At 41.7% G+C, this 26,963-nt stretch overlaps 1 protein-coding gene across 6 annotated transcripts in view; it reads right to left on the bottom strand.

Moving 5' to 3' along the window:
- NUP93 (nucleoporin 93) overlaps nucleotides 1-26,963 on the bottom strand; it is a 128,194-nt gene that overhangs the window by 946 nt on the left and 100,285 nt on the right. For 4 of the 6 annotated variants that reach the window (XM_057493203.1, XM_036881096.2, XM_036881100.2 and 1 more), the window contains 13 exons: nucleotides 23,403-23,535; nucleotides 21,811-21,968; nucleotides 16,993-17,158; nucleotides 16,628-16,721; nucleotides 15,652-15,843; nucleotides 14,919-15,045; nucleotides 14,730-14,802; nucleotides 14,430-14,474; nucleotides 12,216-12,332; nucleotides 11,360-11,478; nucleotides 10,358-10,475; nucleotides 9,834-9,917; nucleotides 1,853-1,981 (listed from right to left, as the gene is read on the bottom strand). In XM_057493203.1, the coding sequence (XP_057349186.1) occupies nucleotides 1,853-1,981; nucleotides 9,834-9,917; nucleotides 10,358-10,475; nucleotides 11,360-11,478; nucleotides 12,216-12,332; nucleotides 14,430-14,474; nucleotides 14,730-14,802; nucleotides 14,919-15,045; nucleotides 15,652-15,843; nucleotides 16,628-16,721; nucleotides 16,993-17,158; nucleotides 21,811-21,968; nucleotides 23,403-23,535 (1,555 nt within the window). The remainder of the gene's footprint in view (nucleotides 1-1,852; nucleotides 1,982-9,833; nucleotides 9,918-10,357; nucleotides 10,476-11,359; nucleotides 11,479-12,215; nucleotides 12,333-14,429; nucleotides 14,475-14,729; nucleotides 14,803-14,918; nucleotides 15,046-15,651; nucleotides 15,844-16,627; nucleotides 16,722-16,992; nucleotides 17,159-21,810; nucleotides 21,969-23,402; nucleotides 23,536-26,963) is intronic. The other 2 variants (XM_057493204.1, XM_057493205.1) reach the window with 2 other exon arrangements.

Raw genomic sequence — 26,963 nt, 5'->3', positions numbered from 1 at the left:
GAGGTGTGTTGCTTAGGCCAGCAAGAAAGGAAACTCTGGAATAGAAAGGGAGAGTCTACAAACATCTTTTAGACCAGTACCAAGACTTTTAAGGAAAGTTCAAGAGTCACTTACTAGGCTTCTTAAGGACCACTCAAAGAAGAAAACTGTAAGGCAAGTGCTTTTTACCTGATATGTGAAATAAATCAGCAAGTGTATGTCCTAATTCATGTCCAAACAAAAATAAATGTTTACTTTATGATAAGAATACCCATTAGATTGTCTTTAAAAGTGCATAAAAATACACGGGCTCTTCTGCCTGATTTGAAGCTACTTTAAATGAGCTCTAGGGGTGTTCAGGAAAAGAAACCCATTCCCTGACTGGGGAGCCTTGCCCTTTAAACCATGACATTGTCTTGAGCAGGCAGCCTTACCTAAATCTCTCCTTGATCCTACCTATCCCCATTTCTCATGAAAAAGGAGAAGTGGTGGGCAAGAGAACAACAGAAGAATGGCTTTATTCATGATATGCAAAAACCAAATGCCTAAAAAAGAGACTTCAGATGACACAGACTTTAAAACACTCAGCTGGTCTCTGAACAGCTACGTTCAAATGTGGAACATAAGCCCACCGGGCCACCAGCTCTGCTCTCTGTGGGTAAGCCCTCCTCTGACCTGTGACACAGGCACCAGACACGCCCACCGTTTCAGCACTTCGCATTCACAACAGCATTGCACTGGGTTTCCTTCATCATACAGAGATTGCTGCCGAAGCCTGAGCACAGTAAGCCCACCATGGGCACATCTTCTGATGTTTACTTTTTATGCTGTTTAGGCTCCCGCCTGTCCAAGGGCAGATGGCAGACCAGCAGCTGCCTCTGGGCCACATGGATGAGCCTACCACATCAGTGGGCCACTCCCAACCAGGACTACCTATGCTGCTGAAGGTGAAATTTCCATCCTCGCTCACTAGGCAGGAGTCTGTCAAGGACAATGCCTTTGGGGGACATGGCAGAGAGAGCCCACAGACATTCTTGGAGGCAGAAGACAGGATTCTCAAGGCTCTAGTTTCTTGCCTGGCAAAATCAGGTGTGGCTATTATACACCATACTGAAAGTTTCATCACACATTAGGTGGAAAAGTTCAGGGAAAGGTAATTTTAAAACACCACCAGTTTTAATGGTTTAATTGGGTCAAACACCTTTGCCTTTTTTACCAAATCACCTGGACAACATACACCGTGTGGGTCCCAGGATTCCATATACCTGGTCTCTGCTTCACCCCTGTGACACAGGAGGCCCCACAGGCAGGAAAAAGGGTACTGGCCTGGGTGTCTGAGACCCAGTTTCCAGGACATAGCTCCCTCACCTAATACCTAAGGGGCCCACAAAAGCAAGTTGCTTTCTGACTGCAAGCCTCAGTTCCCTCAGCTTTAAATGGAATAACAACTGCCCGAGGTACCTCTTTGGGGTCACTGTAAAGCTCAGATGAGAGCTCTATAGACAAGGGTCTGCATCAAATTAATGTGTTGACCAAAAGTGAGTATAGTTTTGCTGAAAGTGCTGAGCTAAGAGTCACAAAATAACCTTATATTTTTAAATGAGCAAGAAATTCTTGTGGAATCATTACAAACTGATATTGATTTTTTAAAAGGTGGTATTTGCAGCCTTCACATTTTTTAGCTTGAGAAGACTAGCAATCTCACTAATATTCTATTTCTTCTCAGAGCGTCCTGATACAAGGTTTGCCCAGCTGCCATGTAATAGTGGGAGAGAGCAGTATGTGTCACGAGCAGTGGTCTCATGAGATGCAATGGACAGCAAACCAAGAAGATTGTTCTCAGCGATGGTTCTGGCCAATGCTGGGATCTTACAGAGTCGCGGTCCTCGATCACTCGCTGGGGCCTGGACGCTGAAGATGGACTCGTCCCCTTGAGCCTCTTAAACTGTGTGAACAAGATGTTCATAGTGGCGAGAAGCACTTCTGAGAGGTTGTGCCTGATCTGCATAGAGAGAGACAAACGAAATAAGGAAAAAGAACCACAGGCCAAATCAGGTTGAGGGATGCACTCCTGGTGGGCCTGGTCACACCGTATCCCTACAGCTGCCAGGGGAAAGCCACACAGTCACAAAAAAGGAGCCAATACCCTGAAATGTCAAGTGTGAGGGTAAAGCCCAGGCAAGGTGCTCAGAAGGTCAGGTGGGTCACTCTCCTGCTTCCTTCTTTACACCATTCCTCTTAGGCAGGAGCAGCAAGTCAAAAGCATACTGATTTGAGTATCAGTGGGTAGGAATGCACCCCTAGTTCTCTAGCCCCCACCACTCCCCAACTCTTAGACCCACCAGACTTTCTGCACCCGACCTGCAGGCCCTAGCAGAGCCCTTGGGAGTGTCTACAAATTCACCACTTCAGTCCATGATGCAAAGAACGATGTATCCAAGGGAAGGCCAAAAAAACCAACAAGTGGCTAGGGGCAAAACAGAGAGACAGCTGGCATGAAGGACAGCTTGGCAAGGAGCAAGACCTTCTGGACTGTGTGTACCACAGTAGCAATTGCCCGACCTCATGAGCAGAAGCTGGCCTTGCTCCTTCCTCTAACATAGACAAATGTTTCTATAAAAGATGTTTGCCGACTGGATTAAAGATGGCGGCCTGAGAGGAGAGACAAAGGTTTCCTCCTAAAACTGGATACAATTAGAAATTTTAATTGGCACAACTAATCCTGAGAGAGCAACAGGAAAGAGGACGGCGTCAGACTGCACACACCTGGAGAAAAGAGCAGACCTCAGCGAACGGGGTTAACGTACCAGAGCTGTGGCTCCACAGGAACCGAGCCCCTCCCCCACCCCAGCTCACCAGCGGGAGGAAGAGAAACGGAGCAGGGAGGGAGTGGAAGGCTTGGGACTGCTGAATACCTAGCTCCGGAGATCTGCTCTGGGAGCACAAACCTACATTTCATGGTGCTTTCATGAGACTCACATGACTACCGGGCTGGAAAGTTAATACAGGCAGAGTTCCAGGGGAGACTGGGATTCCGGCTGCTTGTGGAAAGCAGGGATCCATATCTGGCTGCTCTGGGACAAAAACTTATACCTGTGTGACCGGCCCACTGGCTCAAGCAGTGGACACAGGCACAGCAGCCAGGAGGCGGGGAACAGCTCTTTCCTCCCCCCAGGCACCAGTACCGCTCCCCTGCGACCCCTGACATTGCTTCAGGGGCTGAGCAGCTCCAGAATAGGGCTTCTGGACACTAGAGGGCGCCATATACAAACATGAAACGCCAAAGGAACCTTGTCCAGAGTAAAATTGTTAATACAACTCCCGAGAAAGATTTAAATGATATGGACATCATGACTCTTCCTGAAAGGGAGTTCAAAATAAAAATCATCAATGTTCTAATGGAGGTACGGAAAGACATCCAAGAACTCAGGAATAAATTAAGGTTGGAGAGCCAATCGTTGAAGAGCATAATGGAGGGTATTCAAAGCAGGTTGGATACGGTGGAGGAGACGATAAATGAAATAGAAACTAGAGAAGAGGAATACAAAGAAGCTGAGGCACAGAGAGAAAAAAGGATCTCTAAGAATGAAAGAATATTGAGAAAACTGTGTGACCAATCCAAGCAGAACAATATTCGCATTATAGGGATACCAGAAGAAGAAGAGAGAGAAAAAGGGATAGAAAGTGTCTTTGAGGAGGTAGTTGCTGAAAACTTCCCCAATCTGGGGAAGGACATAGTCTCTCAGGCCATGGAGATCCACAGATCCCCCATCACAAGGGACCCAAGGAAGACAACCAAGACACATAGTAATTAAAATGGGAAAGATCAAGGATAAGGACAGACTGCTAAAAGCACCAGAGAGAGGAATAAGATCACATACAAAGGAAAGCCCATCAGGCTAACATCAGACTTCTCAGCAGAAACCTTACAGGCCAGAGGGAGTGGCATGATGCATTTAATGCCATGAAGCAGAAGGGCCTGGAAACAAGATAACTTAATCCGGCAAGATTATCATTTAAATTTGAAGGAGGGATTAAACAATTTCCAGATAAGCAAAAGCTGAGAGAATTTACCTCCCACAAACCATCTCTACAGTCTATTTTGGAGGGACTGCTATAGATGGAAGTGTTCCTAGGGTTGGATAGCTGTCACCAGAGGTAATAAAACCACAGCGAAGAAAGTAGAACAGCTAATTACGAAGCAAATGCAAAATTAAATGAACTATCCTCAAAGTCAATCAAGGGATAGACAAAAAGTACAGAATTTGATACCTAATATATAAAGAATGAAGGAGGAAGAAAAAGGAGGAGAAATAGAAAAGAACCTTTAGATTGTGTTTCTAGCAGCATACTAAGTGAGTTAAGTTAGACTCTTAGATAGTGCGGAAAATAACCTGGAACCTTTGGTAACCATGAATCTAAAGCCTGAAATGGCAATAAGTACATACCTATCGATAATCACCCTAAATGTAAATGGACTGAATGCACCAATCAAAAGACACAGAGTCACTGAATGGATAAAAAAACAAGACCCATCTATATGCTGCTTACAAGAGACTCACCTCAAACCCAAAGACATGCACAGACTAAAAGTCAAGGGATGGAAAAAGATATTTCATGCAAACAATAGGGAGAAAAAAGCAGGTGTTGCAGTACTAGTATCAGACAAAATAGACTTCAAAACAAAGAAAATAAGAAGAGATAAAGAAGGACATTACATAATGATAAAGGGCTCAGTCCAACAAGAGGATATAACCATTATAAATATATATGCGCCCAACACAGGAGCACCAGCATATGTGAAACGAATACTAACAGAACTAAAGGAGGAAATAGAATGCAATGCATTCATTTTAGGAGACTTCAACACACCATTCCCTCCAAAGGACAGATCTACCAGACAGAAAATAAGTAAGGACACAGAGGCACTGAACAACACAATAGAAAAGATGGACCTAATAGACATCTATAGAATACTACAACCAAAAGCAACAGGATACACATTCTTCTCAAGTGCACATGGAACATTCTCCAGAATAGACCACATACTAGGCCACAAAAAGAGCCTCAGTAAATTAAAAAACATTGAAATTCTACCAACCAACTTTTCAGACCACAAAGGTATAAAACTAGAAATAAACTGTATAAAGAAAGCAAAGAGGCTCACAAACACATGGAGGCTTAACAACACGCTCCTAAATAGTCAATGGATCAATGACCAAATTAAAATGGAGATCCACCAATATATGGAAATAAATGACAACAACAACACAAAGCCCCAACTTCTGTGGGATGCAGTGAAAGCAGCCTTAAGAGGAAAGTATATAGCAATCCAGGCATATTTAAAGAAGGAAGAACAAACCCAAATGAATAGTCTAACGTCACAATTATCAAAATTGGAAAAAGAAGAACAAATGAGGCCTAAAGTCAGCAGAAGGAGCGACATAATAAAGATCAGAGAAGAAATAAATAAAATTGAGAAGAATAAAACGATAGAAAAAAAATCAATGAAACCAAGAGCTGGTTCTTTGAGAAAATAAACAAAATAGATAAGCCTCTAGCCAGACTTATTAAGAGAATAAGAGAATCAACACACATCAACAGAATCAGAAACGAGAAAGGAAACATCATGATGGACCCAACAGAAATACAAAGAATTATTAGAGACTTCTATGAAAACTTATCTGCTAAGGAGCTGGAAAACCTAGAAGAGATGGACAACTTCCTAGAAAAATATAACCTTCCAAGACTGACCAAGGAAGAAACACAAAATCTAAACAAACCAATTACCAGCAAAGAAATTGAAGCGGTGATCAAAAAACTACCCAAGAACAAAACCCCCGGGCCAGATGGATTTACCTCGGAATTTTATCAGACATACAGAGAAGATATAATTCCCATTCTCCTTAAAGTTTTCCAAAAAATAGAAGAGGAGGGAATACTCCCAAATTCATTCTATGAAGCCAACATCACCCTAATACCAAAACCAGGCAAAGACCCCACCAAAAAAGAAAATTACAGACCAATATCCCTGATGAACGTAGATGCAAAAATACTCAACAAAATATTAGCAAACCAAATTCAAAAATACATCAAAAGGATCATACACCATGACCAAGTGGGATTCATCCCAGGGATGCAAGGATGGTACAACATTCGAAAATCCATCAACATCATCCACCACATCAACAAAAAGAAGCACAAAAACCACATGATCATCTCCATTGATGCTGAAAAAGCATTCGACAAAATTCAACATCCATTCATGATAAAAACTCGCAACAAAATGGGTACAGAGGGCAGGTACCTCAGCACAATAAAGGCCATATGATAAACCCACAGCCAACATCATACTGAACAGCGAGAAGCTGAAAGCTTTTCCTCTGAGGTCAGGAACTAGACAGGGATGCCCACTCTCCCCACTGTTATTCAACATAGTACTGGAGGTCCTGGCCACGGCAATTAGACAAAACAAAGAACTACAAGGAATCCAGATTGGTAAAGAAGAAGTTAAACTGTCACTATTTGCAGATGACATGATATTGTACATAAAAAACCCTAAAGACTCCACTCCAAAACTACTAGAACTAATATCGGAATACAGCAAAGTTGCAGGATACAAAATTAACACACAGAAATCTGTGGCTTACCTATACAGTAACAATGAGCTAATAGAAAGAGAAATCAGGAAAACAATTCCATTCACAATTGCATCAAAAAGAATAAAATACTTAGGAATAAACCTTACCAAGGAAGTGAAAGACCTATACCCTGAAAGCTATAAGACACTCTTAAGAGAAATTAAAGAGGACACTAACAAATGGAAACTCATCCCATGCTCTTGGCTAGGAAGAATTAACATAGTCAAAATGGCCATCCTGCCCAAAGCAATATACAGATTTGATGCAATCCCAATCAAATTACCAACAACATTCTTCAATGAACTAGAACAAATAGTTCAAAAATTCATATGGAAACACCAAAGACTCGGAATAGCCAAAGCAATCCTGAGAAGGAAGAATAATGTGGGGGGGAATCTTGCTCCCCAACTTCAAGCTCTACTACAAAGCCACAGTAATCAAGACAGTTTGGTGCTGGCACAAGAAGAGAGCCACAGACCAGTGGAACAGAATAGAGACCCCAGATATTAACCCAAACATTTATGGTCAATTAATATATGATAAAGGAGCCATGGACATACAATGGGGAAATAACAGTCTCTTCAACAGATGGTGCTGGCAAAACTGGATGGCTACATGTAAGAGAATGAAACTGGATCACTGTCTAACCCCATACACAAAAGTAAATTCGAAATGGATCAAAGACCTGAATGTAAGTCATGAAACCATAAAACTCTTAGAAAAAAACATAGGCAAAAGTCTCTTGGACATAAACATGAGCGACTTCTTCATGAACATATCTCCCTGGGCAAGGGAAACAAAAGCAGAAATGAACAAGTGGGACTATATCAAGCTGAAAAGCTTCTGTACAGCAAAGGACACCATCAATAGAACAAAAAGGTATCCTACAGTATGGGAGAATATATTCATAAATGACAGATCCGATAAAGGGTTGACATCCAAAATATATAAAGAGCTCATGCACCTCAATAAACAAAAAGCAAATAATCCAATTAAAAAATGGGCAGAGCTGAACAGACAGTTCTCCAAAGAAGAAATTCAGATGGCCAACAGACACATGAAAAGATGCTCCACACTGCTTGTCATCAGAGAAATGCAAATTAAAACCACAATGAGGTATCACCTCCCACCAGTAAGGATGGCCACCATCCAAAAGACAAACAAAACAACCAATGTTGGCAAGGTTGCGGAGAAAGGGAAACCCTCCTACACTGCTGGTGGGAATGCAAATTAGTTCAACCATTGTGGAAAGCAGTATGGAGGTTCCTCAAAAAGTTCAAAATAGAAATACCATTTGACCCAGGAATTCCACTTTTAGGAATTTACCCTAAGAATGCAGCACTCCAGTTTGAAAAAGACAGATGCACCCCTGTGTTTACTGCAGCACTATTTACAACAGCCAAGAAATGGAAGCAACCTAAATGTCCATCAGTAGATGAATGGATAAAGAAGACGTGGTACATTTACACAATGGAATATTATTCAGCCATAAGAAAAAAACAGATCCTACCATTCGCAACAACATGGATGGAGCTAGAGGGTATTATGCTCAGTGAAATTAGCCAGGCAGAGAAAGACAAGTACCAAATTATTTCACTCATATGTGGAGTATAAGAACAAAGAAAAACTGAAGGAACAAAACAGCAGCAGAATCACAGAACCCAAGAATGGACTAACAGGTACCAAAGGGAAAGGGACTAGGGAGGATGGGTGGGGAGGGAGGGATAAGGGCAGGGAAAAAGAAAGGGGGCCTTATGATTAGCATGTATAATGCTGGGGGTGCATAGGGAGGGATATGCAACAAAGAGAAGACAAGTAGTGAGTCTACAGCATCTTACTATGCTGATGGACAGTGACTGTAATGGGGTTTGTCAGGGGGGACTTGGTGAAGGGGGGAGTCTAGTAACCATAATGTTCTTCATGTAATTGTTGATTAATGATAGTAAAATGAATATTAAAAAAAAAAGATGTTTGCCTACCAAGTAACAATTTTAAACTGAAACACTGTTAGTGACATCCCAGAACTAGGCAGCTGGCCCTGAGTGTCTGGTTCTAGAAAAGAGTCTTACTCCAGCTGCACATGGGAATGACTGGAGGAGTTCCGGGCTGCAGCCTAGATCAGGCAACCCAGAATTTCTGGCAGTAGCGCCTGCCACGAAGATGTTTTAAAAGCTTTCTTAGCAAAGAAATCCTACCATTTGCAACAACATGGATGGAGCTGGAGGACATTCTGCTCAGTGAAATAAGCCAGGCAGAGAAAGTCAAGTGCCAAATGATTTCCCTCATTTGTGGAGCATAACAGTGAAGCAAAACTGAAGGAACAAAATAGCAGCAGACTCAGAGACTCCAAGAAGGAACTAGTGGTTACCAAAGGGGAGGGGTGTGGGAGGGCGGGTGGGGAGGGAGGAAGAAGGGGACTGAGGGGTATTATGTTTAGTACACATGGTGTGGGGGATCACAGGGAAAACAGTGTAGCATAGAGAAGGCAAATAGTGAATCTGGCATCTTACTACACTGATGGATAGTGACTGCATTGGGGTTTGGGTGGGGACTTGATAATATGGGTAAATGTAGTAACCACATTGTTTTTTCATGTGAAACCTTCATAAGAGTGTATATCAATAATACCTTAATAAAAATTTTTTTGAAAAAGCTCTCTTAGCAATTCCAATGTGCAGCCAAGCTGAGCACCCTGGGGCTAGAGGCGGTAATATACTAGAAACCCTACAGGGCAACAGCAGCTAGGGGGCTCACGGGCCGATAACTGAGTCCACAGTCATTGCACCTGCTTCTTGAGATAATACAGATCAGAAAGGGAAAGGAAGGAAGTGAATCATGACGCATGTTTCATGCATCCAATGTAAATACTTAAAGGTAAGAGTTAAGCATTAAAACCCAATAGAATAAATAGATAATAAGGAGTTGAGCTAGACTTCACAGGATCAACCAAAAATCTGTTTCTCCCAAGAATATGTCTGATCACTACAGTGACTGTATTTTCTGAGTCAGGAATTCAGACAGTAACTAATGGGCATATGTGTACTTAACAGAAAAACCAGCCCAGGATATCTGAAATTGGACTCATCTTAGAAAACTCAATCTGTGGATGGTTACAGTACTGGGGCTTTTAAAGTTATGAGCTACTTTAAAACAAAAGCCTTCAGCAGAAGTGGGGAAAAAAGAAGCCCGTAACTCAGGAAGAAAAGGACTCACTTCATCACTGAAATTTCTGAAGGCAGCCACTCTCTCTTCCACACTTTCCTGATTCAGGGGCACCAGCTTCAAGCGATCAATTATCTGTTTAAAACAAAAGCCCACCAGCCCCAAATGATATAACCATCACAGTCATTTCATCTCCTTAAACACAGTTGGCATCTAACATGTGCATAAAAGGGCTTCATACTAGAAAGTGCTCCTCCTCTTATTCACACAGAGACTTTGATTCTAACTTGCTGACTAACTTAACTCCTATCCTCACTGTTGGAGGCAATTTTAAAATTCAGAGAGTTCAAATTACTTTTAGAAACCTGTCTTTAGTCTAAAAGGGAAAGGAGTAGAAAAAAGGAAAAGGAAAAATGAGCAACAGAGAAATCCTCTTGAAATTCCCGGATCATATTTGTCCTTCTTAACAGGCACATTGGTGGCATTTCCTTTGTTTTAAATGAACCCTGTGAAGTGTTTTGAATTTTCCAGGACCTACATTAACCTACATTGCAAAAACCCCTACTAAAACTTACATCAAAGGCTCTGTCAATATGACCACTATGGTATTCATCAAAAAAGGTGATCAAGTCCAACAGAAGATAGAATGTGGAGTCCACAAATTTATTTGCACTGATTCCCTGAGCCCTATACCTGAAAGACAAAAAGGAAGTGGGGTAGGGGTATATTATGAATCTCTGTGCAATCTATAACTTCAGGATAGCATTTGAAAATTATCAAAACCTTTAACTCTCTAGATGAGTGAACTGAGTGGAAAGTAGCGTTCTTTTGAAGTAACCAAAGCATTTGATGGTAGATTTGGTATGTAACCACCTATAAATATATTTTGCATGAAGCATGGTTCTTAGCCTCAGCCACCATCTCAGCATCCCAGTTTCCAAGGAGCTTAGGAGGTCCTGATGGACCAAAAGCCCAGCAGCCATCACTGGGGATTGTTTGCTAAACAGAGATTTCCATTTGCCAAATAATGTTCTTCTATGCCATCCCAGGTAAGCATCCCCCAGGTAATGCTTTCTCCAAATATGTTTTCTCTGTCACTTTATAAGCAGTATCTGCTGAAGGCACAAAAAACTAATGTTTATTGCCTCAGCCTCGGAGTTACCCTAGTTCAAGTCTGATAACTCAGTTAACTCACTGGAGGATGGTGAATTCTGAAACAATGGCCACTATTACCTCTAAGAACTCCCCCAACCATCCATCACTAGCTTTGTTCCATAATGCCTTTCAGATGGCTGATAACAGTGTACAGATGAATATAATGCCTAGAATTAAATCTAACGGGCAGGATTAAAATCTTGAGATACCCTTTCATACTCTTCTTTTTGGCAAAAACTTTTAAGTCTGACAGTACCAAGTACTGGTTATGATGCAGAGAAACAGGAACTCTCAAATAGTGCTGGTGGGATGGTGAGTCGGTACAGCTACTCTGGGATACTGTTTGATATTAAGAGTAAAGCTGCAGGTGCATTGGGATGGGCACTGGTGGCCTGGCTCCCGGAGCCAGCTCCCGGCCTTACCGTTCCGCGATGGAGAGTGCCATGTTCTTCAGCCTCTCCTTGTTGGACTGCGGTGCACTGATCTGGGGGACAACAGGGCTGAGCAGTTTGTTCATCAGCTCCAGCACCTTGTCGGCATTCTGTTTGATTTTTTTAAATTAAGGAAGGAATCAAGTAAATAATCAAAAGGAAAAATGAAGTAACTAAAACAAAAGAGGGAACTTTTTGGGGTGATGGATGGAAATATTCTGTATCTCTATCTGGGTGGTGGTTACACAGATACATACCTATGGAAAATGCATCTTTTTACTTACTGTACACTTAGTATTTGTTCATTTTTCTCTATTAGACTTCAATCAAAACATTTTCAAATTAAAACAAGGAGTTATAATGCTCTTTTGCCCACTTTTCTCAGTTGATAAAAAGAGAGAGAATGTAATCTTTTTTTACAATCTTCAGCAGTCATCCTATATTCTCACGTAGAAACACTCCAGTTCTCCCGAAAGCCTCAGCTGTTGTATTACTCTAACACACAGTGACCACCAGCGTATCTGCAGCTGCCCAGAGGGTGAACACATAAGGGTATTTTCACCAGCAGCTTCAGCACTGAAATGTGATGAACACTTATGCCACTGCCAAGTGAGACGACAGCTCAACGCCTGCAGAATATCCTTGCACTATGTTGCTTGTTTGGCCAGAAATAATTCTGTTAAATGGGTATTTTGTCCTGACTGGACAATTACTGCCTAAGCACTAGGAGAAAATGCCTTGGCAGAGACAGTGGTGTAAAAATGGCATCAATGAAATGTTTGTGCATTTAATGCCAAAAGGCTGAAAGACCTATTGAGTGCAGGAGAAGGAAAGGGGCACACTTTACCTTGGCAAGGTCATAAAGCTTTGCTGCTTCTTCAAACAGGCCTTTATTTTCTGCCACGGAAGCAACTTTGTCGATAATAGGCTTTGTGTCACTAGTAAACTTATCTATGACTCCAGGCTGACAAGACAAATTGTGGAGGGGGAGGAAGAGAGTGGTGGTGCACAGAGCTGTTATTTTCAACATAGAGAAGCAACTGGGACTTCAAAACTACTTCAACTGAAACACTTGCCCTGGGTAATGCATATATTTCGCCAGCTAGATTCTGGCTTTCTTGAAGATAGAAGTTCCTAATACATGTATGAAAGGGACCAAGGAAAATACCCATGACGAAGCTGATGTGTGGTTAGCAGAGGAGTCTGCAACAAGACATCTGTGCTTTCTAATTGTCCCAATGACCCAGAGGGTAGGTGAAATCACCAACTTTTAAAAATTTGCTGATGAGTAGGCAGTAAGGGAAAAAATCAGGAGGCTTAGAGAAAATATCTGGAAGCTTCTGGATTTGCTTTCTAAGACAGATGGCTAAAGAAACTCTGCTGAAAACTATATGGCAGGTGGTGTCCGGGTATCTTTTGAAAAATCACCATCATCACCCAAAGGCAACCAAATGGTCAGAAGATTATAAAAGAGGGCTCTTAGGAGCCATGTAACAGCTATGATGAGTTTAGTGATGTCTGATTGGCCATCTGATTTTCCACCAGTGCTGGACCCAGTCAGGGTGACCTGCTTAGGCCACCCTGGAGGCAACACAGGAGATGAGTTAAGAGTCTGGGCTCTGGGGTCAAAGGACTGGGTTCCAACTCCAGCTCCTTTCTTACTAGCCGTGTGATTTTGAGGAAAATAAACAACCTCTCTTGTCTCCATTTCCTCACTATGGAAAACATAATAACAATTCCCACTTTGCTGGGTTACTGTGGTGATTAAATAGTATCTGTAATGCATTCAGTACAGTATCTGGCAACTCAATAAGCACAGCCATTGTCATCAACACTGTCACTGGCCTTTTTCTAAGTTGGATGGGGTGAACAGTGTCAGTTCATTTTGAGATTGCTGGGTCCAACCTACCCATTTTTTTTTACAGTGAGGAAAGTGAATCCCTGAGAGAGGCAGATGACTTTTGAAGGCCACAGGGAGAGTGCCCAAGTGGGGTCAGGACTGAGCTCTGACACCAGTGCCTCTGCCCCTTCTGCTATGCCTCTCAAAGGGCATGACAGGTCTCAGGAATTGCTAAGGCTCAAAGAAGCACTTGCATTTCCAGAGTCAGGGTTCTGACTGAGGCCTCAGAAACTACCTTCTGAGAGATATCAAGTGTATCTCTAACCTTTCCATCTGGGGAGAGTAGGTATAGTAATTGATTTCTTGCACATTCTCTAAGCTGAGAATGGCAGAAAGGTAGGCTTGTCAGCTCAAAAAAGGCAGGCATGAACATTTGCAACAACATGGATGGAGCTAGAGGGTATTATGCTCTCAGTGAAATAAGCCAGGCAGAGAAAGACAAGTACCAAATTATTTCACTCATATGTGGAGTATAAGAACAAAGAAAAACTGAAGGAACAAAACAGCAGCAGAATCACAGAACCCAAGACTACAGGTACCAAAGGGAAAGGGACTGGGGAGGATGGGTGGGAAGGGAGAGATAAGGGCAGGGAAAAAGAAAGGGGGCATTATGATTAGCATGTATAACGTGGGGGGTGGGGGAAAGGGGAGGGCTGTGCAACACAGGGAAGACAAGTAGTGATTCTACAGCATCTTATTACACTGATGGACAGTGACTGTAATGGGGTTTGTGGGGGGGACTTCGTGAAGGGCGGAACCTAGTAAACCTAATGTTCTTCATATAATTGTAGATTAATGATACCAAAAAAAAAAAAAAACTAACAGGATAGGTACAATTTTATGGTGCATTATATACTAGTAAAAGCCTAGAAGAAAATAGCATAATGTTAACAGCAAAAAAAAAAAAAAAAGGCAGGCATGAACAGATGAGTACTCTGAACATAAAAAAATCTGTCTAAGGGATAGTTTAAAGGAGCAATATAAATGTATGTAAAACTGTCATCATTTGGGGCTATAATTTTCATTGTTTTTTAAACTAAGCAACTTCATTCAGGTTTTCATCTTTAATACCTCAAATCCTAAAATCTAACTGTATTCTTTTGACAATTCTAAACCCTCCACTGCAAATTAACCTATCTCCAAGGGGCATATTTAACCTACCTTTCTACTTCCATCATTCTCTAGTTTCCCAAGAATCATATCGAACTGTGGAGACAAAAAAAAGTTTACTCATTGGACAAGGATGTACACATAATCCACAATTCTTTGGAGATGAAAGAGGGGAAGTAAACAGGGAAGGTGGGAGAAGTCTCACACAAACTAGGAAACAGTGAGACTGAATCAATCTTTTCACTGTCAGAAACCAAAGAACACTAAAACTCCCCTGGGCGGTATCCGCTATGACCATGCTGAGAAACGCCCACCACAAACCACAGCGGGAGAGCAAAGAAACCGACATACCTCTCGGCTCTCTATCACAAGCTCACTCACGCAGCGCAAAAACATGTTTTCTCCTTGACTATCTTTCTCATCCCTGTAAGGTGACAAAAGCAACCTGGTTCCTGGTGTGGCCTTGAGGTTTCTCATAGTTATCCTCAGAATGGCAGAAATCAAAGCGAGCCAGAATAAATGGTTACAAGCAAGTTTTACCTGAGGAAGTAGAAGTACTGGAGGGCTTCTCTCGGGTCTGTGGACTCAAACTTGCGGGTGTAGAGCATGAGGAGCCGCACAAAGTTCAGCCGCCGCATGCAGGGAGGGTCACCAGGTTCGTGACTGACTGCACCATGGGGGACAGAGCTGGTTACAACCACACTGCCCTCTGACCAGGCAACCATGGGAAATGAATCCAAAGCCTCAATGGCACCTACTCCCACAGCCCGGCCTGTGTTTGCAGCGTAAGCTTTGGGCAATCCCATTTACCATCCTGACCTCAGTTTCTTTCCAAGCACGGAGTGGAGGAAAAGGCATTGAGCAGTAAATTACTAGCATGCTTGTCTTTGAATGAAAAGATGGAGACAGCCGCCATGATGGCATGTGCTCTCGTGAGATTCTGCTGCTCTACTCAGGAACCTGCAGCCATTTACCGGCACTCATCTTTTCTCCCTCTCCTGACACTCCCACTCCATGCAAGTATGCACATAAGATGGCTGGTTGGGATTTCTTATGTTTCCATCTAGAACCCTAATGGGAGCCAGACTCATGACTCTAGGCACTGCTTCTCCTGCACCACGTTCCAAGCAACTTGGTGACCAGCCACAAAACTAGGACTTTGTATAATAACCATGCTCTCCAATGATTCACACCATCTGCCCAAATCCTTACTGGTTGCAGTTATGTGTCCACAGCCACCCAATGTGCTTATGACATTGCAACAAATACTCACGGAGCTGCGCACTCTGTCCTGAGGATTTTAAAAGCAGTTTCAGCTCAAAGAGCACCAGGGCCACGTGGACAGCATGGCAGCGCAGCCGCTCCATGCGGAAGAGAAAAGCAACTGCAGCTTCGAACTGAGCTGTCAGGAAGAGTACTTGGAAGTAGAGGAAGGGCTGTTGGCTCCCTGTGAAGTGGGACTCGCCTGGGGGACAGGAGATAAAGCTGACTCCAAAGGGGCTGGTCTGCTGGCAGCCCAGACCCCAGGCATAAGTTTCTGTGCTTAAAGGACTTGCTGGGCAGGATGAAGTGAGCCCTGGACATGGTGGGACAACAAATGAACTGTGACCTGCTGCTTCCTGACCTTCTTGAGACCTTATAACACAACTGGCAAGTGGGGGTTGCATTGTAAAACCCAAACTGCCTGCATTAGGTGGGAAAGAAACAGAATTCAGACCTTAAAACAAATACAAAAGGGATTAACTATCTCATTTATCTTGATAAGAGTCACTCAATAAAGAGAGGAATGAAGATTTCAGAGATGCTTCAGTTCACTCAGACTCACAGGTACCTGAATTCAACACCAGTTGACCACTAGTTGGCATCTTCTTTGCTTCCCAGAATTTTTAAATGAGAAGAGAAAAAAATATACTTCTCCCTCATCTGTGCTCAGATACAGTCATTGTGAGTTCTATAAGGAAGCAAAAACCAAGTACTCTTTATGTTTCTCCCTGAGCAAACATCTATTGGAGCAGTTGAAAGAACAAGATAATTTCCTGTATATGATGACCACATGAGTCACATACATTGCTTAAGGCCATGTGTTCTGTACTTGAATTTGAAATTGGTGTTTCCTTGGTTGGGTTTTGAAGACCCACAGCTTTGAAGGAGAGACAGAGTTTAGAAATGAAGGATTTCCCCAGAGGAAAGCTAAATAGGGACCTTAGATGGACAAGAGAGAGAAGGTGGTTATATTCAAGGTATCTTACCATAGTCTTCCAACAGCTGTTTCTGGAACTGTGAGAGAGTGAGCCTGTCTTGTGGGGAGCTGGTGCCATCGTCATCAAAACACACTTGGTTCAACTAAACTCCCAAGAGAAACACATGCATTGGTATAAACTATTTCCTTAGCCAACCTTGTAGAGCTATAGCTACTCAAGAACCATGCTCGAGGATGTGCTAATGGCAGTGGTTACCGGCTGGGAATCATGCAATAAAAATGGGACCAGGAGACAGGAATCCACTGGCCCGATCACCCAACTGGCATCACAAATTAAACAGGTTATATCTGTGTGAGGCATGCAAGTAGAGGGAAGGGGCTAAAGCCCTGCAGGGCAAGGGAAGCAGCGCCTGCCTTTAGCCACAGGTAGTCCTCAGTTTTGTCAGCCACTTCGCTCTGGCTGTCAGTGATGTCACATCTGCCAATGATACAGTACACGGCCCTCTTGTAGGGGTCTGTGTTGTTCCTGAGGGCCCTGCGGTAATGCAGTCGGAGCTTGTTCTCTGTAGCTGGGGTCAATCTAGAGACACAAGGGAACAGAGAGACAGATACATACGAACACTAAAGACCCTCAAGGGCATCTCAAAGCACCCCAGGTCCCAACCACATTAGAGTTATGAAATCTCCTTTGAGGAGGGTAACAGACACTGTCCCCACCCAGATCCCCTGGGTACTACCCGACTGTCACTGTAATCTGACTTGCAGCTACCAGCACCTGCATCTCTCTGCCTTCCAGCTTCTTCTAGGAGAGGCCTTCAGGAGCAGGTCAGAAATGCTGGGAAATTAATACTCCAGCCCACTCCCCAGCGCAGCCCTCAAGCAGTGATGGACAAGGGTGAGTCCTGCCCCACTGTGTCCTCTCCATTCCTTATCCATGTAAGATCACCTTCCAAATAAACTACTTACACTCAAATCCTTGCCTTAGGGACCCCTTCTGGGGGAACCGTAAGACATTTTTTTTTTTCATAAGACATTTTAACCCTACTTTAAACTCTCTAATATGAGCAAGACAGGGGCTTATGGTTTAAGACAATTTCTGGACATGTCATTATTGACAATGCCTAAAAATTTTTCCAAAGTTTAATTGGGGTAACCACCATCATTTCTTTTACATACATGTACATATATTTAAAGTGGGTTTGAACATGAACTTAGTCCAATTACATTAATAAAATGCAGAGAAAAACTAATGCTTAATGCAAGAGAAAAAAACAGGAAATTAATTCAATGATTATATTTCAAGATTACCAACTCCTAATTCCAGCCTTTGACCTATGAAGTACACAGCAACATATTTTCACATTGGGCCGACCAGAAAAGCACTAAGTGTTAACAAGTAAGGTGTGATACACACATTCCTTGGAGGTACTGGGGGTACAGTTCTAGAGAACTGCAACAAAGCGAGCATCACAATAAAGTGAGTCAAATGAACTGTCTGATTTCCCAGTGCATACAAATGTCATGTTTACACTACACTGTAATCTTTCAAGTTTGCAATAGCATTATGTCTAAAAAAACAATGTACATACCTAAATTTAAAAATATTTTATTGCTAAAAAATGCTCACCATCATCTGAGCTTTCAGCAAGCAAGAATCTTTTTGCTGGTGGAGGGTCTCGCCTCAGTGTTGATGGCTGCTGATTTGTCAGGGTGGTGGCTGCTTAAGGGTGGGGCAGCTGTGGCAATTACTTAAAAAAAGACAACGGTGAAATCTGCCACATGTATTGAGCCTTCCTTTCACAAATGATTTCTCTGTAGCATGTAATGCTGTTTGGTAGCATTTTACCCACAGTAGAACTTCTTTCAAAACTGGAGTCAAACCCTGCTGCTGCATTATCAACTAAATTTATGTAATATTCTAAATCCTTTGTTGTCATTTCAACAATCTTTCTAACATTTTCACCAGGGGTAGATTTGATCTCAAGAAACCATTTTCTTTTCTCCTCTATAAGCAATTCCTCATTCATTCAAGTTTTATCATGAGACTGCTGCAATTCAGTCAGATCTTCAGGTTCCACTTCTAATTCTAGTTCTCTTGCTATTTCCACCACATCTACAGTTACTTCCTCCAATGAAGTCTTGAACCCCTCAGTCATTCATGAGGGCTGGAATCAACTTCTTCCAAACTCCTGCTGATGTTGTTATTTTGATCCCTTTCCAGAAATCACACGTTTTTAATGCATCTAGAGTGGCAAATCCTTTCCAGAAGGTTTTCAACCTTCTTTGCCCAGATCCATCAGAGGAATTACTATCTCTGGTAGCAGTAGCTTTACAAAATGTCTTTCTTAAATAGTAAGACTTGGAAGTTGACATTATTCCTTGATCCACGGGCTGCAGAATGGATGTTGTGTTAGCAGGCATGAAAATGATATTGATCTCAGTGTATATCTCCATCAGAACCCTTGGGTGACCAGGTGTACTGTCAACGAGCAGTAGGTCTCAACAGTGACCTACTGCTATAATAATATTCAGTAAATCGTGTTGTAAACACATGTGCTGTCTGTCATCTAGGCTTTGTTGTTCCATTTATAGAGCACAGCAAAGTAGATGTAGCACAATTCTTAAGGGCCCCAGGATTTTCAGAAAGGTAAATAACCACTGCTTCAACTTAAAAGTCACCAGCTTTTAAGAGAGTCAGCTTGTCCTTGAGGCTTTGAAGCTAGACATTGACTTTTCTCTAGCTATGAAAATCCTAGATGGCATCTTCTTCTAGGAAAAGATTGCTTCATCTACATTGAAAATCCATTTTTTAGTGCAGCCACCTTCATTAATGATCTTAGCCACATCTTCTGGAGAACCTGCTTCGACATCAGCACTTGGTGCTTCACCTTGAATTTTTATGTTATGAAGATGGCTTCTTCCCTTAATCTCATGAACCAACCTCTGCTAGCTTCCAACTTTTTTTTTTTGAGAGGGCATCTCTCATATTTATTGATCAAATGGTTGTTAACAACAATAAAATTCTGTATAGGGGACTCAATGCACAATCATTAATCAACCCCAAGCCTAATTCCCAACAGTCTCCAATCTTCTGAAGCATAACGAACAAGTTCTTACATGGTGAACAAGTTCTTACATGGTGAACAGTGCAAGGGCAGTCATATCACAGAAACTTTTGGTTTTGATCACGCATGAACTATAAACAATCAAGTCAGATATGATTATTCGTTTGATTTTTATACTTGATTTATATGTGAATCCCACATTTCTCCCTTATTATTATTATTATTATTATTATTTTAATAAAATGCTGAAGTGGTAGGTAGATGCAAGATAAAGGTAGAAAACATAATTTAGTGCTGTAAGAGGGCAAATGTAGATGATCAGGTCTGTGCCTATAGACTAGGTATTAATCCAAGCTAGACAAGGGCAACAAAACATCCACGGATGCAGAAGATTTCTCTCAAAATGGGGGGGTGAGGTTCTAAGCCTCATCTCTGTTGATCCCCAATTTCTTACCTGATGGCCCCCCTGCGACTGTGCCTGTCTTAGGTTGTTCCTCCCTTGAGGAATCTTACCCGTCTCTGGCTAACCAGTCATCTTCCGGGGCCATACAGGGAAATGTAAAGTTGGTAAGTGAGAGAGAAGCAATATTCTTTGAAAAGGTTAGCTTTTTACTTCTTTGCATATTAATGCCCCGTGGCTTCTATGCCCAGCATTTGTCTTGAGGTGTCTTTACCACTTGGAAGAATTATGATACTCGGTAATTTTCGATATGAGGCACGAATTCTACTAAAGGGTTGTAATTAGGAAGAAGAAAAGCTATAGAAGTAGCAGAAGGAAGAAAACATAGGAAGATTTATTATTTCTTTGACATATCTTCTTGTAGAGTAACTTCAGCATGTATAGGTTTTAACAAACTACTAATTAAATTGCGTACACCCATTAACAGAATAGGAATACAGATACATAACAAAAGCAGACCTACAATTACTGGCCATACCAGTGAAACCAAGAAAACCAGTTAGGTACCCTAGGCATTTGTGAAAACTTGTCAGTGATATGATGGATATTGTCTAACTGAATTTGAATAGTTTGAGAAAAATCAGACAAATTAAAACAACAATTAAAACACATCCCATGTTCTTTTAACAGTAGATAGTCTATAGCTTCCAACTTTTCTTCTGCAGCTTCCCCACCTCTCTCAGCCTTCACAGAACTGAAGAGAGTTAGGGCCTTGTTCTGGATCAGGCTTTGGCTTAAGGGAATGTGTGGCTGTTCTCATCTTCTATCCAGACCATTCAAACTTTCTCCATATCAGGAATGAGGCTGTTTCACTTTATTCATGTATTCATTATGTAGCACTTTTAATTTCCTTCAAGAGCTTTTCCTTTGCATTCACAACTTGGGTGTTTGGAACAAAAGGCCTAGCTTTTGGCCCAGCTCTGCTTCTAACATGCTTCTTTGCTAAGGTTAATCACTGCTAGCTTTTGATTTAAAGTGAGATATATGTGGCTCCTCCTTTCACTTACATACTTACAGACCATTGTAGGGTTATTAATTGGCCTAATTTTAGTATTGTTGTACCTCAGGAATAGGGAGGCCCAAAGAAAGGAAGAAAGGGGAATGGCCAGTCAGTGGAGCAGTCAGGGCACACACAGCATTTATCTCTTAAGTTTGCAATCTTATATGGGTGTAGTTCATTGTGCCTCAAAACAATTACAATGGTAGCATCAAAGATCACTGATCACAGATCACCATAACAAATATAATAATAATGGTGAAAAGGTTTGAAATAATCTGAGAACTACCAAAATGTGACATAGAGACATGAAGTGAATGCAATTGGAAAATTGGCACTGACAGACTTGCTCTGTGCAGAATTCCTAGAAACCTTCAATTTGTAAAAAAGATAGTATCTGTGAAGCACAATACAATGAGGTATGCCTGTATAACCGTTTCATTTTATAAAGCACCTTTCATGTACCTTGGATTTATAGAATAAGTCAGATCATCTTCCCAGCCACAGTCCCTCCTCCACTAGATGAGAAAAATCTCCAAACACAGACACCTGTAAGTCTAGGCATCAGTGCCAGAATGGGGGCTCCTTCAATGTTCCCAACTGTTATTCTCAGGACAGTTATACTTGTTTTCTAAACCTCATTTTCTCAAGCAGAAACATACTTTGAGCCATGCACCTGGCTTCTGGATGCCACACCTTATTCACCATACCTTCTGTCCTTGCTGTTCATGTACTCCTGGAACCAGGTTTTAAACTCTCCCAGCTGGTGCTGGGCTCGGTTAACCACCTGTGACGCAGCAAGCAGGTCTCCACAGCGCATGCAGTAATAAATTAATGCCCACACAGGATGGCCTTCCACCTCTCCATCCTAAAAGAGGAAAGATGCTCAAATAAACAGACAAACAAAAGTTAACTGATCGTTTTCTGATATGCTGACTCTCAGCTAAATCCTCTCTCCTTGTATTAAGTCACTTAATCTCCAAACAACCCCATTAGGTAGGAATCATTAATGGCCTCCTACTCACTGTTTTATAAACAAGGAAACTGAGGCATGGGGTTGTTAGGCAGGTGTTAGTCTGGCTCTACAGCCTTTCCTCTAAAGCCCTATGTGCCTCCCGATTCAAAGCCAGCTTGAGGGTTCTCCATGGACTCCCAGTAACCTGCAGTATTTGGGTGACATGTTCTGTGATAATTTGTACTCTTGCAACCCCCACAAAACAAGGGCTAAAGACATCTACTGAACAATAAGTGATCATCCATCATTATCATACTAGAGTTTATAAAACGTTAACTACTAATGCTAGCCAAATGGATACTGGCATTTTCATTCACTTGTTAGTTGTTCATTCACTTACTGAGCATATTTATTTCAGACACTCTGCTAGGCACTGGGGATCTGCGAAGGCAGCTGTTCCCACTCTCCCAGTATTAGAGCTTATCTATCCTAAAACTGGCTTTGTCACAGTTTACATAGCAGGCTCCTTGTTACTCTTCTCTCTGCTTTTCCCCAGAAAAGGGGAGCTCAGACTTCCTTTCTTGACTGCTCTACCCTTCCTCTGGCAGGACTCTTTCTAAACCCAGATCTGATCGTGCCACTTCCCTACTTAATCCCCTTTAAGCTGTTTACATCCAAAGCGCTTAGCCTGGCAGTCGTGGTCTTCACTAGCTGGCCCCAGGTTTGCTAAGCCCTACCAAACAGCTGATATGCCAGATACTCTTACTTGTTCATGCTCTTCCCTCTGCTGGAATATACTTTCCAGGACCTCTGGCTGCTAAGTCCCTATTCTTCACCTCCTTTATAACACCAGCCTCTCCTGCATCCTACAACCCTTAGAACAAGGCTCCAGTTTAGTGCTTTCATACATATAATAGCGGACCCTAAGATAATTCCCCCAGCTGGATTGTGAGGTGAGGAGAAATGGTGCATTCTGAGAACCATATCTAACTTCATTCTTCCAGCTGTTTGAGCCAACAATCTCAGAGGTCATCTCTGACTTTGCCTCTCACACCCACATCCAAGTTCTGCAACTAGTTCCTATTGGGTCTACTTTCAAAACACGTCCAGAACCCAGCAACACCATGCACCATATCACACCCTCCTCCACCCTGAGCTGAGCCACCACCAGCATCACCTGACTCCTACATTACTATGTGCCCAAGGTCCCTGCTTCTCTCCATCCCACCCTCAGGTCTCTTCTTCATATAGCAGTTTCCACACATAACCTCATTTTTAACTGAAAATGCCTATCTGAAATGCCTGCTCTGGGAGTGTAACTGATCACATGGAGAAAGATGCCAGTACCTGAAGTCCAGGCAAGGGAGCTGGAAGTTTAATGTTCAGGAAACTTCGAACCAACTGATAAGTCCCAGGCACCCCACCCAGCTGGGCCTGATGCAAGTTTCCAAAGACAGTCACAAGGGTGTAATTCTTATAACTGGAAAAATTTTAAAGGAAAAAAAAAGAGGGAGGCTGAAAACACATATCACACCTATCTATGTCCATACCCATGATACCAGACTATGAACTCCACAGGGCAGGGCCTGGACTTCTAACACAAAAGAGGCAACAGTGTATGCTTAATGAAGCAAATCACAATCACATTATGTATTCAGTGGGAAGCGCATCACATAAAGATTTTTCATCACTGCAGATACTCAAAAGAATCCCTGAAGGAACATAACTGTGGACTTCAAATGCATTAAGGGCTAATGTGCAGAAAATAATCGCTCCAGCTCACAGCCTGATGGCTCTAGTAGGTTCTTTTTGAACTGATTTTGAAAAATTTCAAACCTACAAAAAAATTAAAAGACTTGTCCAATGAATGCTCATATACCCTTTACCTAAGTCACCAATTGTTAACATTTCTGTGCATGTTTGTCCTCTATATGTGGACACACACACGCGCACACACACGCGCACACACACGCGCACACACACACACACACACACACACACACACACACACACACACACACACACACACACACACACACACACATATATATACTTTTTTCCTGAACCATTTGAAAATGCTTTAGAATCAGGGGCTACCTCATTTGTAAATACATCACCATGTATCTCCTAAGAACTCAGACACCTTCCTACCTAACCTCAATACATTATGACACCATGAACTTTAACACTAATACATTGCTATTATCTAAAATATTATCCATATTTGAATTTCTTAATAATGTCCTTTATAGTTGTTGTTTTTTAATCCAGGATCCAATCAAGGAACTGCATGGCACTTAGTTGTCATGTCATTTCCACTTCCTTTAATCTAGGACAATTCTACCACTTTTACCTTTTAAAAAGAATCCAGGCCAGCTGTCTGGTAGAATGTCCCACAGGCTGGACAGTTTTCTCATGATTTAATTCGGGTTCAACATTTTGGCACAGAATCCCACACAGCTGATGCTGGTACTGCCCACTGAGACCCAGACTGAGGCAGGGAACATCAGTTTGCCCCATTCTTGGTAACATTCAGTTTAATCACTTGGTTAAAGGGTTTTTTCCACTAGATTTCAACACTGTAAAATACATTTCCCCTTTGTAATTACTAAGTACCCTGTGGGGTAATACTTGGCAGTCATGTGAATATTCTGCTCACCAACAATCTTTCACCCAATGGTTTCAGTTTCCATGGATGGTCCTTGCTGAATGACTTATCACATTTTTGGCTGAAAAATTATGATTTTCTATCATTCCCTCTTCATTTATTTGGTAGTATGCTTCTTAAAATCCTTCATAGTTTTAAAGGTGCTTCCACAGTAAGATTAAATGGTCCAAGTTATAGTAGCCAAATCATGAGGTTACTATAAAAAAGAACTTTCTAAATACATTTCTTATCCACGAAAAAACAGACTGCCTCAAACAGTGAGGTGCTGCAAATGCACAAAGATGTTCAGCACCAGATTAAGTATAATAAGAGAGAGTGAGTGCACATGAGTGAGCTGAACACCAGTTACAGAAAAGACTCAGTGGAATCTGATGCAATTACAAAAAAATTGATACTGATGTAGAATTATAAAAGTAAACTATATAGAATCACATGTTGTAAACATTTGGATCACAGCTGTGGAAAAAAAAATCAAACAATGTATTCACATATAAAAAACTGGGGGAGAGGGGAGGAAATACAACAAGGTACCAGGGGCCTCTGGATGTGGTATAGAGGACCTCTCCCCTTTCTCAGGTCTTCCTTTTGGCATCTTCCAGAATTTCTATAATAAACAGGTAGCATTTTTATAAGGAAAAATAGACAAAATTCAATTTAACAAATGTAATGAGTTCCCCATTACTGGAAGTATTTAAAAGCAGAGGTTGGAAAAGAGATTAGAGATGGTCCTGTAATACTCAAGACAAAGAGACGCCCACTATGGTCTCTTCCAAACTGAATTAAGACAACCCAGGTGCTGGCAAGTGCCTAAGTTGAAAAAGCAGTCTAAATTCCTTGTGGGCTAAGAAATACATATGCTGCTTCAAATCTGGAATGTGGCAGGGAACAAATAGATCGACCCCATACTTTCAGCCTTTTTCAACACTTTCAGCCTTACACTCAAAGATCATTTGGAACTAGGTCTAGTCTGCCACCTGGTACATTACATCGCTTTAAATATTATATGTATACTGTCAAGTGGATTATCATCAGCAAAGATACTTTAAAAGTGTAATTATTTTGAAATATTCCCTTTATAAATGGTGACGATGAATCTTTAAAAAGGATGCCATCAGAGAGTGATGTCACCAAAGTAAAAAAGAAAATAAGGTTAAAATAATTGGACAGCTAACTCCCGAATAGCTCCAAGTACTGCTAAAGGAATTAATGGAACAAGATATTTCTAGAAAACTAAATGAAAAGCACAATAAAAGAAATGGGATGGTTTATCATCAAACCTACAAATGCAGCCTGATACCACTGGTGAAGTCAAGCACCAATGTTAAGGATTAAGTTTATTAAAGAAAATGGAGCCATGAGCAGTCACATATTTATACCCATTAAAAAAAAAATACTAAAGGTTTTTATATGTTGTAAGAAATCTTGATTCATATTTTTCTGACTTGTAGCAAAAATAATACTATTACATACATTAAGTTTTGTATAGCTGAAGATCAATACACCCAAAACTTGCATTACAAAAATTTAGTGAAAGCCTGATGAAAACTCTATAACTTCTTTTCGTATCTATGCCAGAAGGAAAAAAAAAATCATTTGGAGTTCCAGACTTTTCTTAACAAGGGAATAGAGACTATGAGTTTAATAAACCTGATGATGTTCATCTCATGTAGCTATTGTATAATTAATATAGTATTTGGTATAAAAACCTATTCTCTGCTGTACCAAGTCTGAATTACCTCAGTTGTACACAAGGACATTTTATGACTTCCTACTGAATTATGATTTTGTTGATAAAGGGTGACCACTTACAAGGCCACTGGCAGCTGCAAAGGCTCAGTGGCAAGAGCTGCAATTTAGCAAATATATCCAACTTGGCTTTCTCTTCTCCAGCCAGCAAAGAGAGGCTGTCTCTGAAATAAAGGTCTACTGCCTGCTCATGACAACCCCTGCTGGCCAATTCAGAGTTGGAAAGAGTTGTCCACAGGGAGGGATGAATGGCATAGGCCCCACCAATGAAGGGGATAATAGGGCACAAGGGCACAGCCACAACCCCCTCAGGGACCAACTCCAATTAGTGAGGAGGTGGCAAAAAACAACCCAGGCACAAATCATAGGCCTCAGTAGCTGGGAAGGATCTGGACTCACAGAGATTAACCGAGCAGAGCCACATGGAAAATAAAGGTTCAAGGGGCCTTCCAAAAGTTTGAAGGTGGTAATATTGCCAGGTGTAAAAATTAAAA

The sequence above is a fragment of the Manis pentadactyla genome, chromosome 15 (assembly GCF_030020395.1).
Source record: "Manis pentadactyla isolate mManPen7 chromosome 15, mManPen7.hap1, whole genome shotgun sequence".
Classification (NCBI taxonomy): Eukaryota; Metazoa; Chordata; class Mammalia; order Pholidota; family Manidae; genus Manis; species Manis pentadactyla.
This window is presented reverse-complemented; position numbering and strand designations above follow the sequence as displayed.